The sequence below is a fragment of the Periophthalmus magnuspinnatus genome, chromosome 6, assembly GCF_009829125.3.
Source record: "Periophthalmus magnuspinnatus isolate fPerMag1 chromosome 6, fPerMag1.2.pri, whole genome shotgun sequence".
Classification (NCBI taxonomy): Eukaryota; Metazoa; Chordata; class Actinopteri; order Gobiiformes; family Gobiidae; genus Periophthalmus; species Periophthalmus magnuspinnatus.
In genome coordinates, this window is record NC_047131.1 from 19,745,698 (window position 1) to 19,765,911 (window position 20,214).

The window sequence follows — 20,214 nt, forward strand, 5'->3', positions numbered from 1 at the left end:
AAAATAACCTAAATTTAGTTCTGTTTTTTAAACTTATACCAATATAAGATCTTGTATTAAAACATGATGATTTCTCATATCAAGCAAGTGAGATATTCATGCAGTCTATCAAGTAATCCCTTATGAATACATTTTATAGAGTGTTGTTCTCTTGTTGTTCTGACAGATAGCAATGGCCAACCTACTTTTCATTGAGTGTACAGTGATGGGTTTTAAATTCATCACACCAAAGTGCTGAATAAAAGAGAGCATCCAACATCTGAGATGTGCATTAAAAGAAATAAAATACATAAACTAAACAAAAAAAAAAAAAAAAACTAAACAAAAAAGATGTGAATTGAATGATTGCAAAATAGATGACATAAGATAACATCTTAATGGAAACAAGAAGCTAGTGGACCCTTCACTAGAAAAGTTACATAGTGCACCTATAATCTCTTGGTCTGAAACAGGTGTAGTTCTGGTTGGGGTCTGTGTTATTCCTTGTTTTGCTTTATTTTATATATGGTTTAATCTTGGGTAGTTTTTTGTCCAGATTTGAAGGTTGTAGATTGACAGAAGTATTGCGTCCATTTGTTATGTATTGCCAATTGGGAGAAACCCGTCTTAGAATCATGTGTCTTTGCCACAATAGAATCATAAAATGGTTACAAGCAAATAACAAAAACACATTTCAAAATGTAATCAGTTTCTAGTAGGAAATATTGAGCCCAAGCTTTTACACCGTCCATGACACAACTAGTGGCTGCAGCTGAAGATCTACATTGAAAATCAATAGCACATTTCACTGCATGCGCAAATGAGACCTTAGTTTAACTCAACAGTCGCTGTTATGTCATGTATTTCTCTACAGACAATCAATATCAATGCATACCAGTGAGAATTACTCCACTTCGCTATAAAATTAGTTGGAAGATAAAGTTGTATGGAATGAGGGTGCTCTGTACATTTGGTTCAGCTGCGCCCTCTGCTGTTACTACCCCGACATTGCAGATTGTTGAGGGACATAATAGTACTAAATATGCCTGGGTTTCAGAGTGATAGAAAAAATAAGCACTGCTGCCACAGCAATTACCAATGCAAAACAAATATATCTTTAGAATGATCCTCAAAATGTTATTTATAGACGGAAGGTTAAGCCCATACATATATTGAAAATGTTTGAAATACACAGTCCTATGCATTATTTTGAGTCAAACACTGAACAGAACCCAAAAAGCAAATACCTAAAAATATATGGACAGTATATAAGAAATGGTGCAATGCAATACTGCAATGAATATACAATAAATATATTCAAACCAGAGTTCCTTGGGTTGGTCCCAAATATTGATAAATCCTATTAGGTTAGGCATCTGGTATGACAATAATAATCATTACAATAGTAGAATATAAAAGATTTCCTGACCCCATCATATATGAAAGACTGGAAACTGGACACTCTGGAGACAGTAAACAGGGGTCTATTTTATTTTGAACGCGTCTTTTAATTAATGCATTTCAAGTACTCCAAAAATTACATCTCTTTGCACAATACAATTTGATTTTTTTAGTAAAAATGTTCAAAGTGAACAAAAATTTCCGATACTGTATAAAACACAGTGAACATTAAAATCAGACAGTAGTATTACTTTTAATCGTGTTCTTTCGGCCTACAACAACCTACAACATTTCAAACTCAATTTGGACATTTCAGTGCACGTTTAGCTAAAAACTTTTACCAAGACTATGAAATTAAACTAAAGAAAATAAATTTTACAGGCATTTAATCTGCTTCTCATCTACCCATACCATGCCACAGAAAAACTGACAAAAATTAAAAAAATGCAACTCCATCACCATCACACAGAACTGAATTTTCGGTGGTGAAATCAGAAGCAAACTTTAGTTCTACTAGCACATAGAAGAACGTAAATAACTTATAGGGAGAAATGTTTGTCACATATGAACATCTTTGAATAACTGGAATCAGAAATGCAAAATAATGAACAAAAAGTATCAAAATGTAATCTTCATTTTCAAATGAAATGCAAATTTTTAGAAGTACTGTACAAGTTTACATGTTAAATTTACCCCAGGCATTACAGTCGTGATTCAACCCGGAAGTTGACGTTTTAAAAAGAGCTCCAGTTGTAGTTTTACAGATGCAAGAAGTAGTGACTATCAAATTCACAGAAAATAATTGTTGAAATTTAAAATAGCCAAAAAGATATATTGTCAAGTCCCCTCCAGAGCAAGTGTGGTTATACTAGATGTGTTACGTTCCGCATGCATTAAGACATGATAATGAAAACAATACTTTTTGCTTTATTGTCAACAGTAGAAGTAGTAATAGAAATTCTTCATGACCAGAATCCTTCAATTTTAGTGTTAACAGCCTTCCAGATAAACCCAAAATGCCACCAGAACTTCATATGGCACACTAAGATCACACATAGTTACAGTACTGTGCAAAACGCTTAAGAAAGGTAGACCAATTATAATCAACTTTAATAAATAGTACAGTGTGTAGATTTAAAACTCAACCGTCATAATACTTTTTGTATTTGAAGCAATTTCTTGGTGCTACATCTTTATCATTGTGACCTGACTGTACCATGGCAGCGACCCATACTAAAATAATACTTTTTCTAGTTTTATATATTTTGCACATTAAAGTGAGACTAAACACATAAACTCTGCCCATAACCACATTTCAAATAAAGCTGCCGAACTGGGTATTGTCTGGACAGTAAGATTGGTCTAATAGGCATCCATAGTTCAAACTCCACCCCTGATTAACAAACACCTGGCTGTAATGACGGTGGTCCTGTGTGATGTCACCAACTACTTGAAAATGGAGTGGCCACTGGAGCCAGCACACACCAGAAAGTAGCAAATGCACCTAGTTGCCAAAAAATGACTAAGAACAGTAGATCATACAATTAAAACCCAAAATACAGTTTAGTAGTGCAAAAAGTGGATTTAGTTTAGTGTTTAGTTCCACTTTAATGCACCATTCTTAGTTCATCGTTAAGTATTCTGCACAGTAATGTAGCTCTAAAGGGGATGGGTTCACGAAGTCAAGCAAAACCTGTAGTTGTATAAATGAAAAACTTGTAGTGTGCTCAAGCTGGATTGTGTTTTTGTGTCAATACTGTCCGTTTTAAATTTTAAAACTAAAACAATATCCGCTGTCAAAGTAAAGTGTAGAGTGACATAGAAATAGTACAGACCTTTGTCAATTAAAGTCACATTAATAGATGTGTCTGCATGCCCACATTGAAAATCACTATCTGAAGAATAATAGTATGGTTTATCTTTTGTACACAAGCACACTGGAGTTTCAATTTATTCTCACACTCATGTAAACTAACTTTTCAACATACACTATTACACTAAGCCACAGCAGCCTTCAGTTACCCCTCATCTTCATATCTCAACAGGTAGAATGATCAATTAGTGGTTATTTGTTCTTCATAATAAAAATAAACCAAAAAAATTAATAAAAAGACATTGTACCAAACTAGGCAATCTTCCCTTTTTGTACTCAACTGTTGCTCTCTAGCTTGTTACATGTTCGACTGGACATGACGTTAGCAAGACGAGAAAGAAAAATATGGGATTGTGAACAAAAAGGCCCTTGGAATGAAATATAGTGACCTTTTTGTTTCGAATTGTACCTAGCAAAAGTGAAAAAGCTCCACCTGATTGGACGTTTTGAGCTCGGTGGCAACAAATGCTCAAAAAGTAGCGTCCAAGGAGCTCACCGTGACCGTCCTTCGTGTTAGTAAGTCCTGAGAGCACTAACGGAAAATAAAATCAAAAAGAAAAACGTGAAGAATTACACATTTACAGTAGAAGAAATAGTTTTTTCACTTATAATACACTAAATATGTACAATCACATGCAGAGGAACCGTCTGCACGAGACACACCGGAGCCTGTGTCTTTGCCATTTTTCAACGTGGTTAAAATGACGAAAAAAGTGTCGCTTATTCCCAGCTGAAGTGTCTTTGTCTCTGGTTATGATGGCCCAACAGAAAAACACAGACAATTCACCAGCAGCCATGGGTGAGTCATTCAAGATGACATCGCATTAAAAACAATACTAAAAAAACAACAAAAAAAAACAAAAAAATCCAAATCAAAACTGAATAACACATCACAGAATGTACTAAAGCTACACATGATTCCTTAACTCCTTGGCACTCCTTCCAAAACAAACAAAACGGTGGTGGAAAAAAAAAAAGACGCTTCGATCGCAAATGGCTGACGGTCCACTCCACAAAGAACCAATTGAGTTTCAGTGTTTCTGCCATGTCTGCGTAGTCTATTGTCTATTGTAAATGGGAGGATATGAAGATGACCAACAACCGTGTCAGGCTTTTTCTTTGGATGGAGTGACGTTGCTTTTGTTTTTCCCACTGTAGGCACAAGGAGGAGCCAAGGCATCGGGGGGTGGTGGTTGGTGGTAGTAGTCAGAGGCTTGGGAGGGGGGAGGGCGTCTCTTAGCGTCTCATCTGGCCCATCTGATAGTTCTCTCTGGGCTGGCGGTGGTGACGCTGCTGCTGCTGTTGGGACTGTCGCGATGGCTGTCTCTGCTGCTGCTGCTGCTGCTGCTGCCTTTGTCCCCCACCGTGCCCCCCTCCATGCCCCCCTCCGTGCCCGCCGTGAGCGCCATGGCCATGGGGGTCCCGTGAGTGGTGCTGGACCTGGGAGCTGGAGTGCTGCTGAGCTCGCCGCCTCTTCAAAGTGCCTAAGGAGAAAGGCGGTAGTCATAGGTGGGAAAAGCTTTTACTCATTAATTAACACGACAAAAATGCGGAAGTGCCATTTTTACCCCCGAGTCACACACATAGCAATCTGACATTCTTCAGGTTAAAAATATGTGTAAGAAAAGCGTAGAAATACTTAGGTGATGGGACAAAATAGTAACAGTTTATCACACAAATCTTTCACACAGATGTCTACATAAGATTATGGTTCTAACACAATTTGAAATACTGTTGTGAATGATACTGCTTTGGCTTTAAAAAGTTGCATCTAGTGGCAAATGTAAGTAATATAATATCTATATACAACAATGTATATAAATGAATAGTGTTTTTACAGATTATAGTGCGTTACAGATTATTATTTATCTGTAAAGTGCTTTGAATTACTTTGTGTATGAACTGTGCTATACAAATAAACTTGATTTGCCTTACAAAAATATAATTGAATCAGTATCAGTATAATACAATAAACTGCCATGAGACCAAACTTAACCAATGTTGTTATTTGGAAATGTCAATTTAAGTGGCACAAAAAACATCCCAGAAGTATTAAGTAAATAGTATTTGATTTCTCACCTGGAAGTGGTTTCGGTGGAGGCAGTTTAGGATTGCTGCTCGGTGTGTGGACGCTGCAAATCTTGATGAATCCAGCCATCAACATGATCAGAGCAATGCCCATCAGCAACACTGCCCACCAATGAGCCTGGACCAGAGGAACACTATTAATACAACTGCATTTGGCTCCATTTGTCTCTCCATCTGTCCCGATATGCTAACAAGGGTGAACAGTTTTTGAATAATAAAACTTAAAGAAATATTGACTGTTAAACTTACGACACCAAAAGTCCCACGCCTTTATACAATATTTGTAGAAATCCCACCAATAAGGAATGAAACTACTACATACTACTATCCACTCTGCGATGTTCTCATAAAGCTCCGGGTTGAAGATAGCCTTCTTAAGTCGGGCCAGGGGTCCATCAGCGTCGACCAGGCGGCACTTCATGAACACATCGCAGTAGCCTTTGAAGTCATTACAGGGTGACCCGGCCGGCAGAGTGGTCACCTTCTTATTGAAGAACCGAGCCAGTCTCTCAGAGCCTGTGCTGCTGCAGGTGTTGGGGTTCACTGTAACAGGAGGGAGGCATCAATTTTAGATTAATCCTGACATATTTGATTAAACCTTTAATATGAAGGGCCCTCAGAATTTTTCTTTATTTATTCTTTTTTTGCCCACCATTTGATAAAAGGAAACTATCAAACTCCTGGGTATGTAAAACAACAACAACCCACTTATTTTCAGTCAAATCAACCACACTGGGAAGCGTCAGGATCAGATATACACCAAACCCACAAATAATAAAAAAGCCTCAAATTCACAACATCTGAATAGGTCTTGCATGCCGACTGTGCAAGTCCCTAAATCTCATTTTTACTGATATCGGGTTCCAATTTGAAATGGAATTTGTTAAGACAGTCCATACATCAACAGCAACAGCTGCCAGCTTTACTCCTCTATTTATTCATCTCTTTATATTTACAAAAAGCTGGGAATTGAAATCTGCTTTTCTATGCATAGCTCATTACCACCTATAATTAGAGTAAAAAGTAGAGGTCAAAACAGTGTCAGCTAAGTCTCACAAAAAGACCAGCCATTTATCCAGGGTTCAGAAACAACTTCAGTTTGATTTCAGGAGCATTTTAGAGAAGCGTGTTAGGGGAAATCAACCCTGAAGTGTGATTACAGGTAATGAGGTTAACCCCCTTACAACAAAATGTCTCTTCTAAAAATGTCCATTTTAAGCCCTTTCAAAATAACACTGCATCAGTTAACAAAGCTTATGTTCTCCTCTGCTAGTCTTGACCACATATGAAGCTATATTTGTGTGTATAAGGGTGCAGTGACTCACTCTTCTCCATGCAACACACATGGCAGAGCTCCGTCTCATCCTTCCCATCTTGGCTGGCACAGGTGCACGCCTCCAGTCCATACTTCTCACAGATAGAGCCAGAGCAGCCCTGCGGGGACAGGTGATATCAGTCAATGACAGGTGCGAACACAAACTGCACTATAACAACCAGCGTCTACAGGGAGAGAGACTTGTCCATCAGTTAAAAAACTCAAGAATTTATTATTTTTTTACCCAGATTTCAGAAAACAAACACATTGCTTGTTTTGCAACTTTACACAATTTTAACATTTTGACATACTACCATTTGACAGCATTGGTAATTATCTCTTTTTTACCCTTACAGCTCAAGATTCAAGATTTTTACACACGCATAAAAACAAGATACTGTTTTGCAGAATGCGTAATGTAAAGTCATTCTACTTTTCATTTGTGAGAAGGTAAATACATAACAGACTAGTTAGGACAAGCATTACAACAGCTAATTTATAACAATTAAATTGTAAATCCTAGCAAACCCAGCACTGTACTTACCCCATTGAGACAGACTTGGGTCTCTCCGTGGCAGGCGGTGAAGTTGGCTTTAGGCTCCGACGTGGGGCACGCTGCACTCACACCGTTGCACATGCCCTGGTGAGCACACTCCGACTCCTCTCGACACTTCTCATTACGGCCCTTGTAAGAGCACTCAGGGGTGCAGCATGGACCCTGGCTTGGACTGAAGTGGAAATATAATGTTAAATCTAATGGAACTTACTATGACTAAGGAAGGCAACGAAAAATGAAAAAAGCAAGGCAAAAGGAAATATATAGTACTGATCAGATGTTTTAGCAAGGTGTGGAAAAAAGGCTGATAATGGGCACACTAATACATTTGGTGTGGTTTCCAACGTCAACCTAGATTTCATACATTTTGAGAGATAAGCAACAAAAACAACTTCACTCATTAAAATAGAAAATGGGCTTGTCAAAAGTATTGAAAATCAGATATTAATCGATACTAAAACTAGTATTAAAACTGGATACTCATTTGCATAGGTATCGATACTAAAAAAAAAGTCACATTCACAGGGCATAACTTAACTTTCCTTTACAGCTTTAGAATGATCTTGAGCTAAATCAGAACAATTATAACCACATAGACTTGTATACACCCATGGACAACTATGAAACCTACCTGGACAACTGAGGTATTGCACATAAATATAAGATCACAGGGTAGTATAAAAGAAAGTACTACAATTTAATGTTGAAAATGACATTCTATTCTCTAAATACAGACTTTTTAAAAAATTATCATCGCGGTATCAGAATCCATATCAAGTATTGAGTGTATTCCTTAGTATTGAAATTAAGTTTGAAATTTTAGTATCGTGAAAACACAGATTTGCACATGTACCTGCAGACTTTGCCAGGCTTGAGCTTGCACTTCTTGTTGTCCGGCTGGTTGGCGTCGTAGCAGCACTGGTCTCTGCACTGATCACTATAGCCACAGTCACACTCCTCTCCAGGCTCCACAAGCCCATTCCCACAGATGGGCTGGCCAGACTCTGTGTACCAAAGCAAACACTCAGAGAATCAACATGGTGTCTGATCTCACAGCTCAGTACCACCAGCAAAACGGAGCTTTAGCCAGAAATATTTCAGATTTTGTTGAAACTCAAACTTTTGTCACAATACATCTCTTAATATGACCAGCAAAAAATAAATAAATCCTTAACATGAGAGCTGTCATTTCAGTGAGTCTTAACTTCTATATGTTGAGGTTGTTTGTTGCCCCACTGTCCCTTCCTACATAATATTATAATTGCAATGGTGATGTATAGAGATTTTCCTGGTTCTTTATTATTTATTCATTCACTCCCCCATACTGTGGTAGCCATAGCAGCCCTCGGGTATGCTGACAGAAGTTTGTCTCCCAATCTGAGCCACTAACCACAACAAAGCACCCTGAAACGCTGATTCCCCATTTTTAGTCCTGTCTCTGGGCACCAACAAAGGCCTTTCCCTGAAGTCTTCAGAGTGCTTTAGTCTTGATTTTTGCAATGTTTTTAGGTGGTAAAAAGCTGCAGATGTTATTCATTTGATATGGATGTTAAAGTTAAATTCTGGGTCCATTATTACCCCCAGATTTGTAGCCTGATTTGAAGGTTTTAGAGCGAGAGACTGGAGGTGACTGCTGACACTTTCTCTATGTTTCTGTGGGCCAAAGATGATGACTTCAGTCTCAGTTTAGCTGGAGAAAGTTGCATCCACACACTGATCTGTTGAATGCAGTCGGAGAGTGAATCCACTGGTCCATATTCACCTGCTGCCAGTGAGACAAAGATCTGAGTGTCATCTGCATAGTTGTGGTAGGGTACATTATTGATGCGTATTAACTGGCCTAACGGCAGCATGGGGTCCCAGGATTGACCCCTGTGCCACCCCACAGGTCAGGGACATTTTATGTGAGACACATTTTCCAATTTCAACAAAGTACTCCCTGATTTCTAGATAGGACTTGAACCCGTTTAGTGCTGTACCAGAGATGCCCACCCAGTCCTCTAATATCTGTAAGAGGATCCCACGGTCCACATTGTCAAAGGCAGCACTCAGATCTAACAGGATCAAGAATGAGACTTTGCCTGCATCAGTGTTGAGGCGGATGTCATTTGTTAATTATGCAAGTAAGTGGTGACAGCAAACTATTGAGCACAGGCTTTAGAAATTTAGTGGGTAACACATCGAGGCAGCATGTAGATGAACTCAGACTGGTGATGATCTCTTGGACAGTTTTACAGTTACAGGTGCAAAGTGAGTCAGCTCAAAGTGTCTAGGTGGGTGCTGGGTTGTTATTTGCCTCGTGGAATTGATGGCATTTTTAATGCCCTGAACCTTGTCATTAAAGAATATTGCACTTAGATGTGGAAATTAGCACTCCCTTTTCTGTGCCCTGACCTAGTCATCATTCCTCCATGGCACTTTCTGCTTATCTTTAACCATTTTAACCTTCGTCGGGGCAATGGTGTCCAGAACGTTCAAAGCACTCGAAGTCACAGAGTTCAAGAAATCATCAACATTAGAACATGAGGCATTTTCAAAGTCTATCATTTCTATGAACAGTGCACCTGCGTTATCATGTATGGGTCTCGAACAACTGCAGGACGAGCCGCTATATTCAAATATTCAATCTCCTACCCAATAAAATGTGTCACTAACTAAACTAACTATGAGGTTAATGAGGTCACTTTGCTTGCCAGTGGTAAATTTATAAGAACCCAGCAATCATTTAACAGCAGTAAAGTTATAATGAAAAAGAAGCTTGAAAACTACAAAATCTTACCAACAAAGCAGTTTCCCCTCTTCTTTTCCAGGACCTGGCTGATGTTACGCACACTGCAGATGGAGAACTTGTTGTTGTTGAGTTTGTCTCCTGACGTGGCCCGTGCGTACATGATGTAATTACCCTTCTCTTTCTTGTCTTGGCTCTTGGATTCCCCTGGTGTGCACTCAGCCCCAGAGTCATGCTGTGAGCAAAAACAAGAGTGGAAATGTTTTTTTAAATAAATTAAAATCACAAGTTCAAAACAGAAAAGCACAATGCTGGTTAATACATTCATTCGAGTGGTTCAAAAGATGTTACTCACTGGGGAGCCAAAGTTATGTCCCACTTCATGTGCAAAAGTGATATGGGAGACTTTGGGTGGCACGTGGGAGGCATAATTTTGTACAGTAATTATTCCAGTGTTGAGAGACTTCTTCTTGCCATCTGAATACAGCTTGCTCTTCTCACAAATGCCACCAGAGCTCCCTAAAAAAAAAAGAGATTCTTTAAACCAATTGTAACATTACATTTCAAATAACAGAAATCGATAGTGATAAACTGAACTTTCAGTCTGCATTGCAATAATAAAGTGTGCATTGAATATTAAAGCAGTACTTGTATAGTTACATTGTCATATTTCAAATCACTTTTTATTATTCAAAGTCTCAAAAAAGAATAATTATGGACTGTAAAATCTTCTACCTGACATCTAGCAAAAATGTTTATTAAATTATTAAATAGGGGGTATTTATACTTTATATTTAACTTCTCTGGGGTATTAACTGCCAACATATAACATATTTAGATCACCATGTTACCTGTTATTGTTTTGAAAATACTATATGTGCTGAAAGTAACAAATGAACATGTTTTACAAGTTTCACTTTTGTTTTTGACACTCTTGAGTTTCCCCTCCCTTTGCTCTCTCCATGCCCAAGTCACTCCCCCTTCAGAGCACTATCACAACACAATCAGTGTGCATTTTGTTAATGAAACTACTGCACATCACATTAAGTTTGTCAAGTTGCTGCGTACAGTTTTATAGCATGCTTTTGTATATTTATGGTGAAGTGCCGTGTGGGAGCATGGAAGATGTAAGCTTGTGGGCTGAGCGTTGGACTCTTACAGCTAGCCGTAATGAGAGAGAGAGATTGCTAAATTACTGAAACATGCATGGATGACATTTAAAAACTCTTCAGGCATGTTTCTGATGTGTCACAAGCACTGTTCCCTCTCAGCTGCACGCGTGCACAATTGCGCACTGTTGACATGGCCTCCGCGCACAGAAAATCTGTGCTGCGCACAAAAAAAATCGAACGGGAGTTGAAAATAAAATAAACACACAACAATTCATTCTGCGCTATTGTTCAATGTGAGTCAGTGAGTGTGACCGGCGACGAGCTGCTCCAGCCAATTACGTGATTCACATACGTATTTGTGCAGCTTATCAACGTCATTGACAGAGGTCCTCATGCGCCGCTATCAAAGTGTTTTAGCCGATGTGGAGTGAAGACTCGCTAATGATGCTAAGTGTTTAACCCCTTAACGTTCTCACGGCCCGCCCTCGGGCGCACTGTTACGCACTGTTTTGCAGCGGTTTTGCATTTTAAACATGAGGAAACGGACAAAACAAATGAAGTACACGACCGAGGACACTGTGGATGTTTGTACAAGTTAAACTAGAGGCATCTCGGACCCGGAGCAGTTCGTGGAACCAAGTGAAGATCTCATGGTGGAGATCCCCCCCCGACCACCACCAATCATAAACGCACACACTTGGGTGAAGTGTCTTGCCTAAGGACACAATGACAGAACTAAGGACACAATGACAGAACTAAGGACACAATGACAGAACTAAGGATACAATGACAGAACTATGGACACAATGAGAGAAGTTGGTCCGAGTGGGACTCGATCCTCCAACCACTGAGCTACTGTAGCAGAATGACTGTCACACTGAACAATCATGTCCAGTGTGTTCTTAGTTTCTAGTGTGTGTTTGTTGACATTTTGAAGTGTGTGTGTTTGTTCACTGTTTGCAGTGTGTAGTTTGTAAATATATATTTATTTTGACCCATACCACTTGATTTGAATATATTTTATATACAAATACACATTATATATTGTGTTTTGATATGATATGTAAATGTGCAGAAATAGAGCAGCTGGGTGTGCAGATACAGATTCCTCAGTGTGTATTGGTCATTGACTGTCACTAGTTTATGAGTTGTAAAAATCAAATGATCATGTCATATACTGAAAAAGAGTTACCGGACTGTCTCCCAAACACAGTAGGACAATCTCACTCAGTGCACAGCAAAAGCTTCACACAATGGCTTATACTCATAATACAAGTCAGAGCTTTATCATAAAAATGTTAAGTGTGTTTTCAACATTGGAGTTTACAGTTGGCTTGGTTGGAAGCTCATGTTTTGGCATAGTTAAAATGAAATATTTATACTTCCAATATATTAACATACTACACAGGTCATGAGCAAGATTTTTGTCATTTTCATTGTATACGTGGGCTAAAGCACTTACTTAAAAGTCTTATAATAGAAATTTAAATGCAGTAATTTGATTCTTTTAATAAACCATTTAACTTGGATGGATGCGATGCAGCATGACCACAGTGTGCACGTCTGATGTTGCTCACAGTGGTCCATGGGACCGCTCAGTGAGTTCGTGTGTTTGCTCAGACTCGTGAGAAATTAGAGGGAACATTGGTCACAAGACAAAAATGCATAATACCCTCTCTTTAACTAAATTGATTAATTATTCACATAAAAAATGAACATACCAACACAGACTACTAATATCCAGCTAAACTATACTTATAAAGGTATCTGTTTCTTTCTTTAATAGTTGTAATTGTTATATTGCACAATCTTACCTGAAGGTGCTCCAACCCAGGCCAGTCCCAACACACCATCGTCAAAGTCTCTGTCAGTGAAAACATAGGCCAAACAGTAGTCATCATGATTCTGCTCAGAGTTGAGCTCCAGGAACTTCTCCACTCCAATGTTTGCGAAACGAAAAGGGTTGGATCGGTCCCTCTCATCATTGGTGGTATTAATCTAGACAGGACAGTGTGAATATACAGTTTTAGGTTAAAGACAGTTAAATGTGAAATGCGCTGAAGGATAAATGGACTATATGACCCACTCTGATCCTTTTAACCATGAAACTGATGTTTCGAATGCCCATGAAGTCGGTTCCCTGATAAATTGCATCAATGGCCTTGACGTGACTGGAGATCTGGGGATAAAAAGAAGATTTACTAAAGAGAAATATTGTAACTACAACCATTTGCTCAAAAAGGTCTATAAATATACAGTGTTTTCCAAACTGTGGTATCAACACTATTGGTACTGTGATGCAGTTTGATTGTTTCATGTTTTATAATTCTTTGGGGTGTACTGGAGCCTTTTCAGATGAGATCGTACATGGTGTGATGTATTAATGCTATGTTTCAAATTTATATTCTTTCTTTAACTTGATTCAAAGGCCAAATTGTAAATAAGTGGCACTTAGTTGCATTTAAATAAATAAGTATAATTATTAAAATATGCACATTCTAAAACAGAATAAAAAAATGTACAAAATTAATCTGCATCAAATTGACTCTAATGAGGTCGTGTCTCTTAGCAGTACTGATTGACATCTTTAAGCAGTTTGTAGCAACATTAATAGAATTTTAATGCACTGTTCCAACATAATCTGAAGATGAACATAAAAACTTAGTTATGAAAACAAAACGTTATAACTGCTTACAAGGGTGTATGTCTGCTTCTAATTATAGTGTGGAATGATTCACGATTTGCACCTACAATGTGTTATTCTAATGAACCTTGATACAGAGACAAACGTGCACTGAAACGTGTGTGTGCGGCGTGGGCTGCACCTGTGCTATAACGGCCTCTCTGGTTTTGTAGTACTTGTAGAAGAGATGGTCTGTCTGGATGAAGAGCTGACAGGTGTTCTTCTCAGCCTGAGCCATCCTCCTCCTCCTCAGCAGAACCGGCCCGTCAGAGTCCTCGTCAGTGTGGACATCCTGAAAAATATGGGAATGGTGTCGAAACAGGCAAGATTATAAGCAGCGTTACCCTATTAATAGCTAAAAATATGCTGTTCCTGACGTCACGCAACTATCACCTTTGTTACATAGAATATTCACTATATAAACATCATTAAATTGTAGCTTGTGACACAGTCTTATGTATGTGTGCTTTGTTGTTGTTGAATATTGAGTGTTGTCATATTTATTAAAAAATATATATATTAAAAATAAATAAATAGATATTGTATTGGTATGGAATAAATTCAAACATAGTTTGGAAACAATTTATAGTAACCTTAATAAACTATGTTTTTTATGAGTTAAGTCTTGTTCAAACAGTTTAAGAATGAGTAACTACTACCCCAAACCTTTAATTAAACCTGTATTAATCTAATACTCTCTGAATCATTCTTAATTAAACATTTGGTCATCTTTGTTTGTGTTTTATTAAGGCTAATTAAGGTGTAGTTATTATAAAGTGGTAGCCATAGCTCTTGTCTCTTAAATGGTCACAATCTTGTTTACCTTGAGTGGCTCTTGTACAGCAGAGCCCTGATACTTCCTCATTCGCTCAAACACAGAGCTGTTCGCACATCCTCCCTCAGGGCCGTACTTATGTGGATAGTCTGAGGCACAAGACACAACACTGTAGGATTATAGCAGATAATGTCAGCCACTTAACCCACTGAGTCACTCTATTTCCAGTGCCATTCGCGATCCGCTAATGAATGTGCTTACAGCTACTCTTCCTCACCCCGTGTGGCTGTTATTACTTGGCCTTCACTTTATGTACACAGATGATTGGAAATTACAGGGAACTCTCAGGGGGGATGATTGGGGCTCACTCTGTAACTGGGTTGTGGTTATATCCTTCATGGAGTAGTGTGGGTCATGATTTGCCATACAATACAGACATGTATTTTTACAATATTGCAAAATACATGACTAGTTACATGGAAAATCATGCTCTTATTTACAGCATATGAGGCTATATGAAAATGTATAGCAAGACAATAAAGTGCTAGATGCTAGTGTATATATTTTATGTCTGATTGAATCATTTTAGCATTTGTAGTTCACACTATTTAAACTAATCAATTCCAAAGAAGTTACTAAGCTACTGACTACCCTGGTTATATCTCTGAGGGGGTGATCACTGAAGCTTGTGCTAACCCAACCGTGAACTTCTCCAATCAGCATTAGCATATTCGTACATTTTTTTCACCCAGCTTGTGATTAGAAGCAAATTGCCTGTCAGCCCGTACCCAGGCCCAGTGAGACTTACGTATGTCGTCCTCATGGTACATGACGGAATGGAAAGGCACGTTTTTGCCCTCGAGGTATCTGTCGGCAGGCTCCACGTAGTAGGTGCCCTGGTAGCTCTGAATGAAGCCCTCAAACTTGCCATCCACAATAGAGCCATGAGTTAAGGTGTTTTTCTCACCTGGTAATTCAAAAATATATATATGGCCACTAGTTTTAACATGCTCTTTCAAGTAAAAAATAAGGACAATGGGGACAAAATAAAACTAAATTATGTTGCCCGAGTTAGTCTGTTACCATCTGAAAAAGGTTACAAACCCAAAATACTACTGCATCTGGATCAGTGTATAGGCCTTTGCTGCACTTTCATAAATAATTGATACATGATATTGAATTTGATGAATAATTTGTGTAAATCTCACCAAAAATCTCTCCAGTGTAGATATGAGAGGTATCATAAGGAATCTCTTCTCCTGAAACTTCTATCTTCAAATCTTGCGCAAATAAAGAAGTATCTCTCTTCATGCGCAAGTTAAAATGCCTGGGGAAAAATAAAACATTTTAAAAATCATGTGTGAGCATTAAGTTACAATACAGTGCACCATAATCTATACTGAAATAAAAAGGTTTCTTCTGCTTTAACCTGAAACCGTCTTGTGCTGTAATGTTAAAATGTGCATCTTTGGACCACAACACCAATCAGACTTTAGGCTTTAGGGAAATCAGGAATACTCAAGAAGCCTTTGAGAAAATGCAAATGAAATTTACCAAAAGGATGAAAGAGAGGCACATTTAGAAGAAAAACAATAAGATGTTATCTGAAAAGAGGAAGCTACAACAATGGGACTCTGGTACTCAAAATGAGTCCAGGCTGTTTTTTGTTTTGTTTTTTTTATTATGTTAAGTCTTGGTTTATAACTCCTTTATAATGTAAATTACAATATGTTCAGTGATTTAGACCTAGTCAAGGTTTCTATTTTAATTATTAATCAGTTGTTGGGAAAGTGTATTGGGTTAAACCAGGGGATGCTGGAACAATGATGTTTTGTTGATGGAGCATATGAGGAAGACAAAGCTGTTATAGTAGCTTTAGTCTCATGTAACACCTACACACAGTGGTTTACTGTAAGCGCCAAGACACTGTTTCTCCAAAAATAAGGAAATTTCACAACATGAACACAAGCCAACTGCATAGCATAATGTGCAGTATGGTTGTTGGTCAAATAATAGAAAAATAAAATTGTAGTTTGGCTTCAAAAGACTATCCCATTAACAAAGCAGCCCCAGGTCCTCTCAGGAACAGTTACTAAACAATAAAAAAATGACAGAAAATGCATCTATTGGCAACTTTTAATTAGTTACCACAATACTATACAAGAACAAGTTGCAGATGAAGGACTGTTAAAGTATTGGTATTGGGTTGATATGTAGAACTCTTAACTTTTAGTTAAGACCTTGAGAGCCTTGAAAGGCGCCTAAGAAATAAAATGTATTATTTAGACAGAATTAATAGAGATGATATTTTTAAGTAAATAAAAATGACTTTCAGTACTGATTTCATGAACATAAACAAGACAGACTTTTGTGATTTGACAAAAATATTCCTCTAAAGTCACCTTGAATAAAAAAACAAAAAAACAAAAAACAAAGCAAGAAACAAAACAAAAAACATGCCGATCATTGAGGATTAGACATAATAGAATTTTGCAATTCAGTCAATTTCCCAGCCCTACATAAAGGGAATTGAATGGAAATTTTGTTGCCAAAAAACAATAAAATGTCTTCTTGTCAAGAGCGAACAGTAGACAAACTGATATAAATATGTCAGAAGGACTTAAATCATTGTTTGTAGCCGTTTGCTGTAAAAAAAAAAAAAAAAAAAAAACTGTTTGGAAAAATCAGGCCTTGCCACATTCACAACGATAACAGAGCACGCCAAGCTCTCAGCCAGATGGTCCCTACTCAACCACACCACCTCTTCACCGACCGACCGCCCGCAAAACCAACTCTATCTGCACTTAAAGGAAAAGCACCATACATTTAGAAAAATACAACCTAACATGCCTTCACCTAAATTCAGCTGTATGTTTACTATTGTGCCGGTACTCATACAAAGGCTTGAGATACTGGATACTGGTCATACAGATAAAAAAAAATTCTTACAGAACTATGAATGTAATGAAATCTTGTAATGTAAGTGACATGGTGATTTGTGCTCTTTATAAAAAGTAGCAAACCAGAATGTGTCAGATCAAAATGACTTCACACTTCACTATATAGTTATTTGAACAGCAAAATAAATCCAGAGAACAGCAGCTACATTTTATTATTTCAATTTGTGAGCAAAACTCTTTTGTGTTAGAAGAAAAGACAAACCTTCCATGTGCATGAAAGTCTAAATGGAGGAACTTGTCTTCGTGGGACAGTGCCCTCTTGGCTCTCTGGTGATAGTGGTGCACCAGCTCTGTGTCGTAGGACAAGCCTTCATAGTGCAGGATGTACTTGTTCAGAGGATTTCTATAATGTCCTATGAAGAAAAGAAAACACACAGCATTTAGCATTCTTTTTCTAAATGAGTGTAAATATAACATACAACATATACAAATAAAATAAAAACACAATTACTCTGATAAGGACTTTATGATTTGGATGGAAATTCTAATGAACAAGTCCGGGAATTATTACTAAGTCCATTTTAGCCTGAAATCAAATTAGCAAAATATAATCTGGGTGTGATATGATGATGATGACACATTTCATCTGGGTAGAAGTTATGCTTTACGGCTTTGTAATACAAGCACTACAGCAATACAAGAAGACATAAATGTGGGGTCAAAGTTGACCTGTGCCAGCTTGAGTAGCTGTCTTGGGTGTTCAAAGATGCAATAAAATCCACTTAGAACAATCAAGTGGAAATTAAGGGCATGGACATTGATGTGCTTACAAATTGTTAACCAACTGGTGTAACAACCACAAAAGGGTGACAAAAAGGCCATTAAACTGACACCTCTGTGACGCAATCCACTAGAGCAATGAGGTTGCAGGTCTCTATGGCTCATTATATTCAATTATATTAAAATTGTGAGAGAACAAATTACAATTCATCATCTTCAAAATCAATGACAATAAGCAAATTGGTTAAAAGAAGCAATAATGGTTTTGAGACATCCAAACAATGTAAAAAAAAAACTTGTTTATGAAAGCTTTTCTCACACCTTCCAAATCTTATATAGTTTCCTACTGATTTTCTCGTTTAGACACATCTTTAACATGTAAAAAAATCAAAACCAAAACCATCAAACCCACCAGCACATGCCAAAAGCTTTGCCTATTGCCGTCATGTAAACATCCCCCAAGTCTATTTAAATCACACTTATGGCGGATTTGGAAAAATTCTTAACAACTGACATGCAACTCCAAATAGCCACTTTTTTACCAGACAGTGGGTGGTGGGACTGACAGATATGGGATTTTGGGCACCTCCATTTCTCCAACTGCTTCATGCTTAGAAATAACTCACACATTTATTGGAAACTTGAATGTAGTTGAAGTAAAGAATAAGGAAGCTTTATGGAGAATTAAAGCTAACATGTACCATGAACGGTAATGTAGAACAGGGAGTGTATATATAATGAGTAGTGAGAGTATTCATGTTGGGCCAGCAAGCTATAGATGACTGATTTCTATCTAATTTAGCAACAAAGATGAACAAGTACACTAAGCTTGAGCTAGTTCCACTGTTCATGTGTGTTATGAAATATTTACCCCAAACGCTTGCATTTTTCATTGAGGTGACTATGAGAAGTGAAGGCCATGGCATGTTCAAAATGCCCAAAGTCTCAGACTGTACTGTAGGTACACAAATAAATAAAACATTTGTAATCCAATCCACTATTATGTAATAAATTACAGTCTAAAAGTGTCATTGTCTTTCATTCATATGCGGCTTTAACAGCAATGTTATGAGGACAATTACACTTAATTCTAGCCCCACTCATTTTAAAGAGTTATTTTCTACATTCTGACAACAAAGACCTGAAACATTGTGTACTTGAGAAAAATAAAAGAACTGATACCGATTCTAATCTTACAGGTGAACGCATACTGTAAAAGATGAGTAAATTATAGCTACATTTAAATGAAACACGTCTGATTACTGATAGAAGATACTGAGAAAACTGCTTTAGGCTCCACACCAACGCAAAGAGACGTGAAATCAGAATGAGGAAGGCGGACACGACAGACATCATGAGTCTTATAGCAGAGTTGTTTTTCCTCTTGACTAAAAAGATTAGGGCTAAAATGTTAGCTAAGAGCTAGCGGTCTGTTTAGCAGTTGGCATCTCCATCTTCTCATAACAATGGCTGTCGCCGCTATTCGCACGATCACAACAAAACCCACACAAACCACACAATCACACGGTGACAGCACGCACAAATAATTTAATATCACTGGCTTGTTTCAACAATACGCGCAAATAAAAGAGAACTCTCGTGTACAGTAACAATAGTTAGACATAAGCAATAGAGCAAAAGGGTGCAGTCTCTTCATAACAAGCAGGCCCTGCTGATCCTTTGCGTTAGCTAACGGGCTACCAGCCTTTCTACTCCTCTATGCCGCTTCATGAATTTAACACAACCTACAGGCTTTCTCTCCACGTTTCACTCACCTTCGGTGTAGTTAAGTAAGTAAACGAAGAGGAAAAGTTTAAGGACCATATCTGACAAATCCATTGTTAGAGCATTGATACCGTTTTCACTTTATTGTCCTACTTAGATAGGCGCAGACGCCCTGTGTGTTTATTGCAGCTTCCTCTCATCGCCTCCTCTCTCTCCAGCGCGCTGACGTCAGACGCATAGATACAGGCATCCCTTCCCCCATGAACCAGGCCCCACTCTCAAGGCATCAGAGCTAGGCC

The 20,214-nt window shown here is 38.0% G+C and overlaps 1 protein-coding gene across 1 annotated transcript; it reads right to left on the bottom strand.

Moving 5' to 3' along the window:
* Nucleotides 1-1,447: 1,447 nt before the first annotated feature.
* On the bottom strand, nt 1,448-20,213 carry LOC117371979 (disintegrin and metalloproteinase domain-containing protein 10-like). Its single transcript, XM_033967679.2, has 16 exons — nt 19,966-20,213; nt 17,673-17,823; nt 15,719-15,837; nt 15,319-15,477; nt 14,559-14,659; nt 13,878-14,027; nt 13,139-13,231; nt 12,867-13,050; nt 10,296-10,459; nt 9,992-10,175; nt 8,066-8,216; nt 7,201-7,384; nt 6,667-6,775; nt 5,664-5,884; nt 5,333-5,459; nt 1,448-4,737 (listed from the first exon to the last, which is right to left on the bottom strand). Exons 1-16 carry the CDS (start codon nt 20,027-20,029, stop codon nt 4,490-4,492), a joined length of 2,409 nt encoding a protein of 802 aa, XP_033823570.1. The 5' UTR covers nt 20,030-20,213; the 3' UTR covers nt 1,448-4,489.
* Between the last annotated feature and the right edge of the window lies 1 nt (nt 20,214).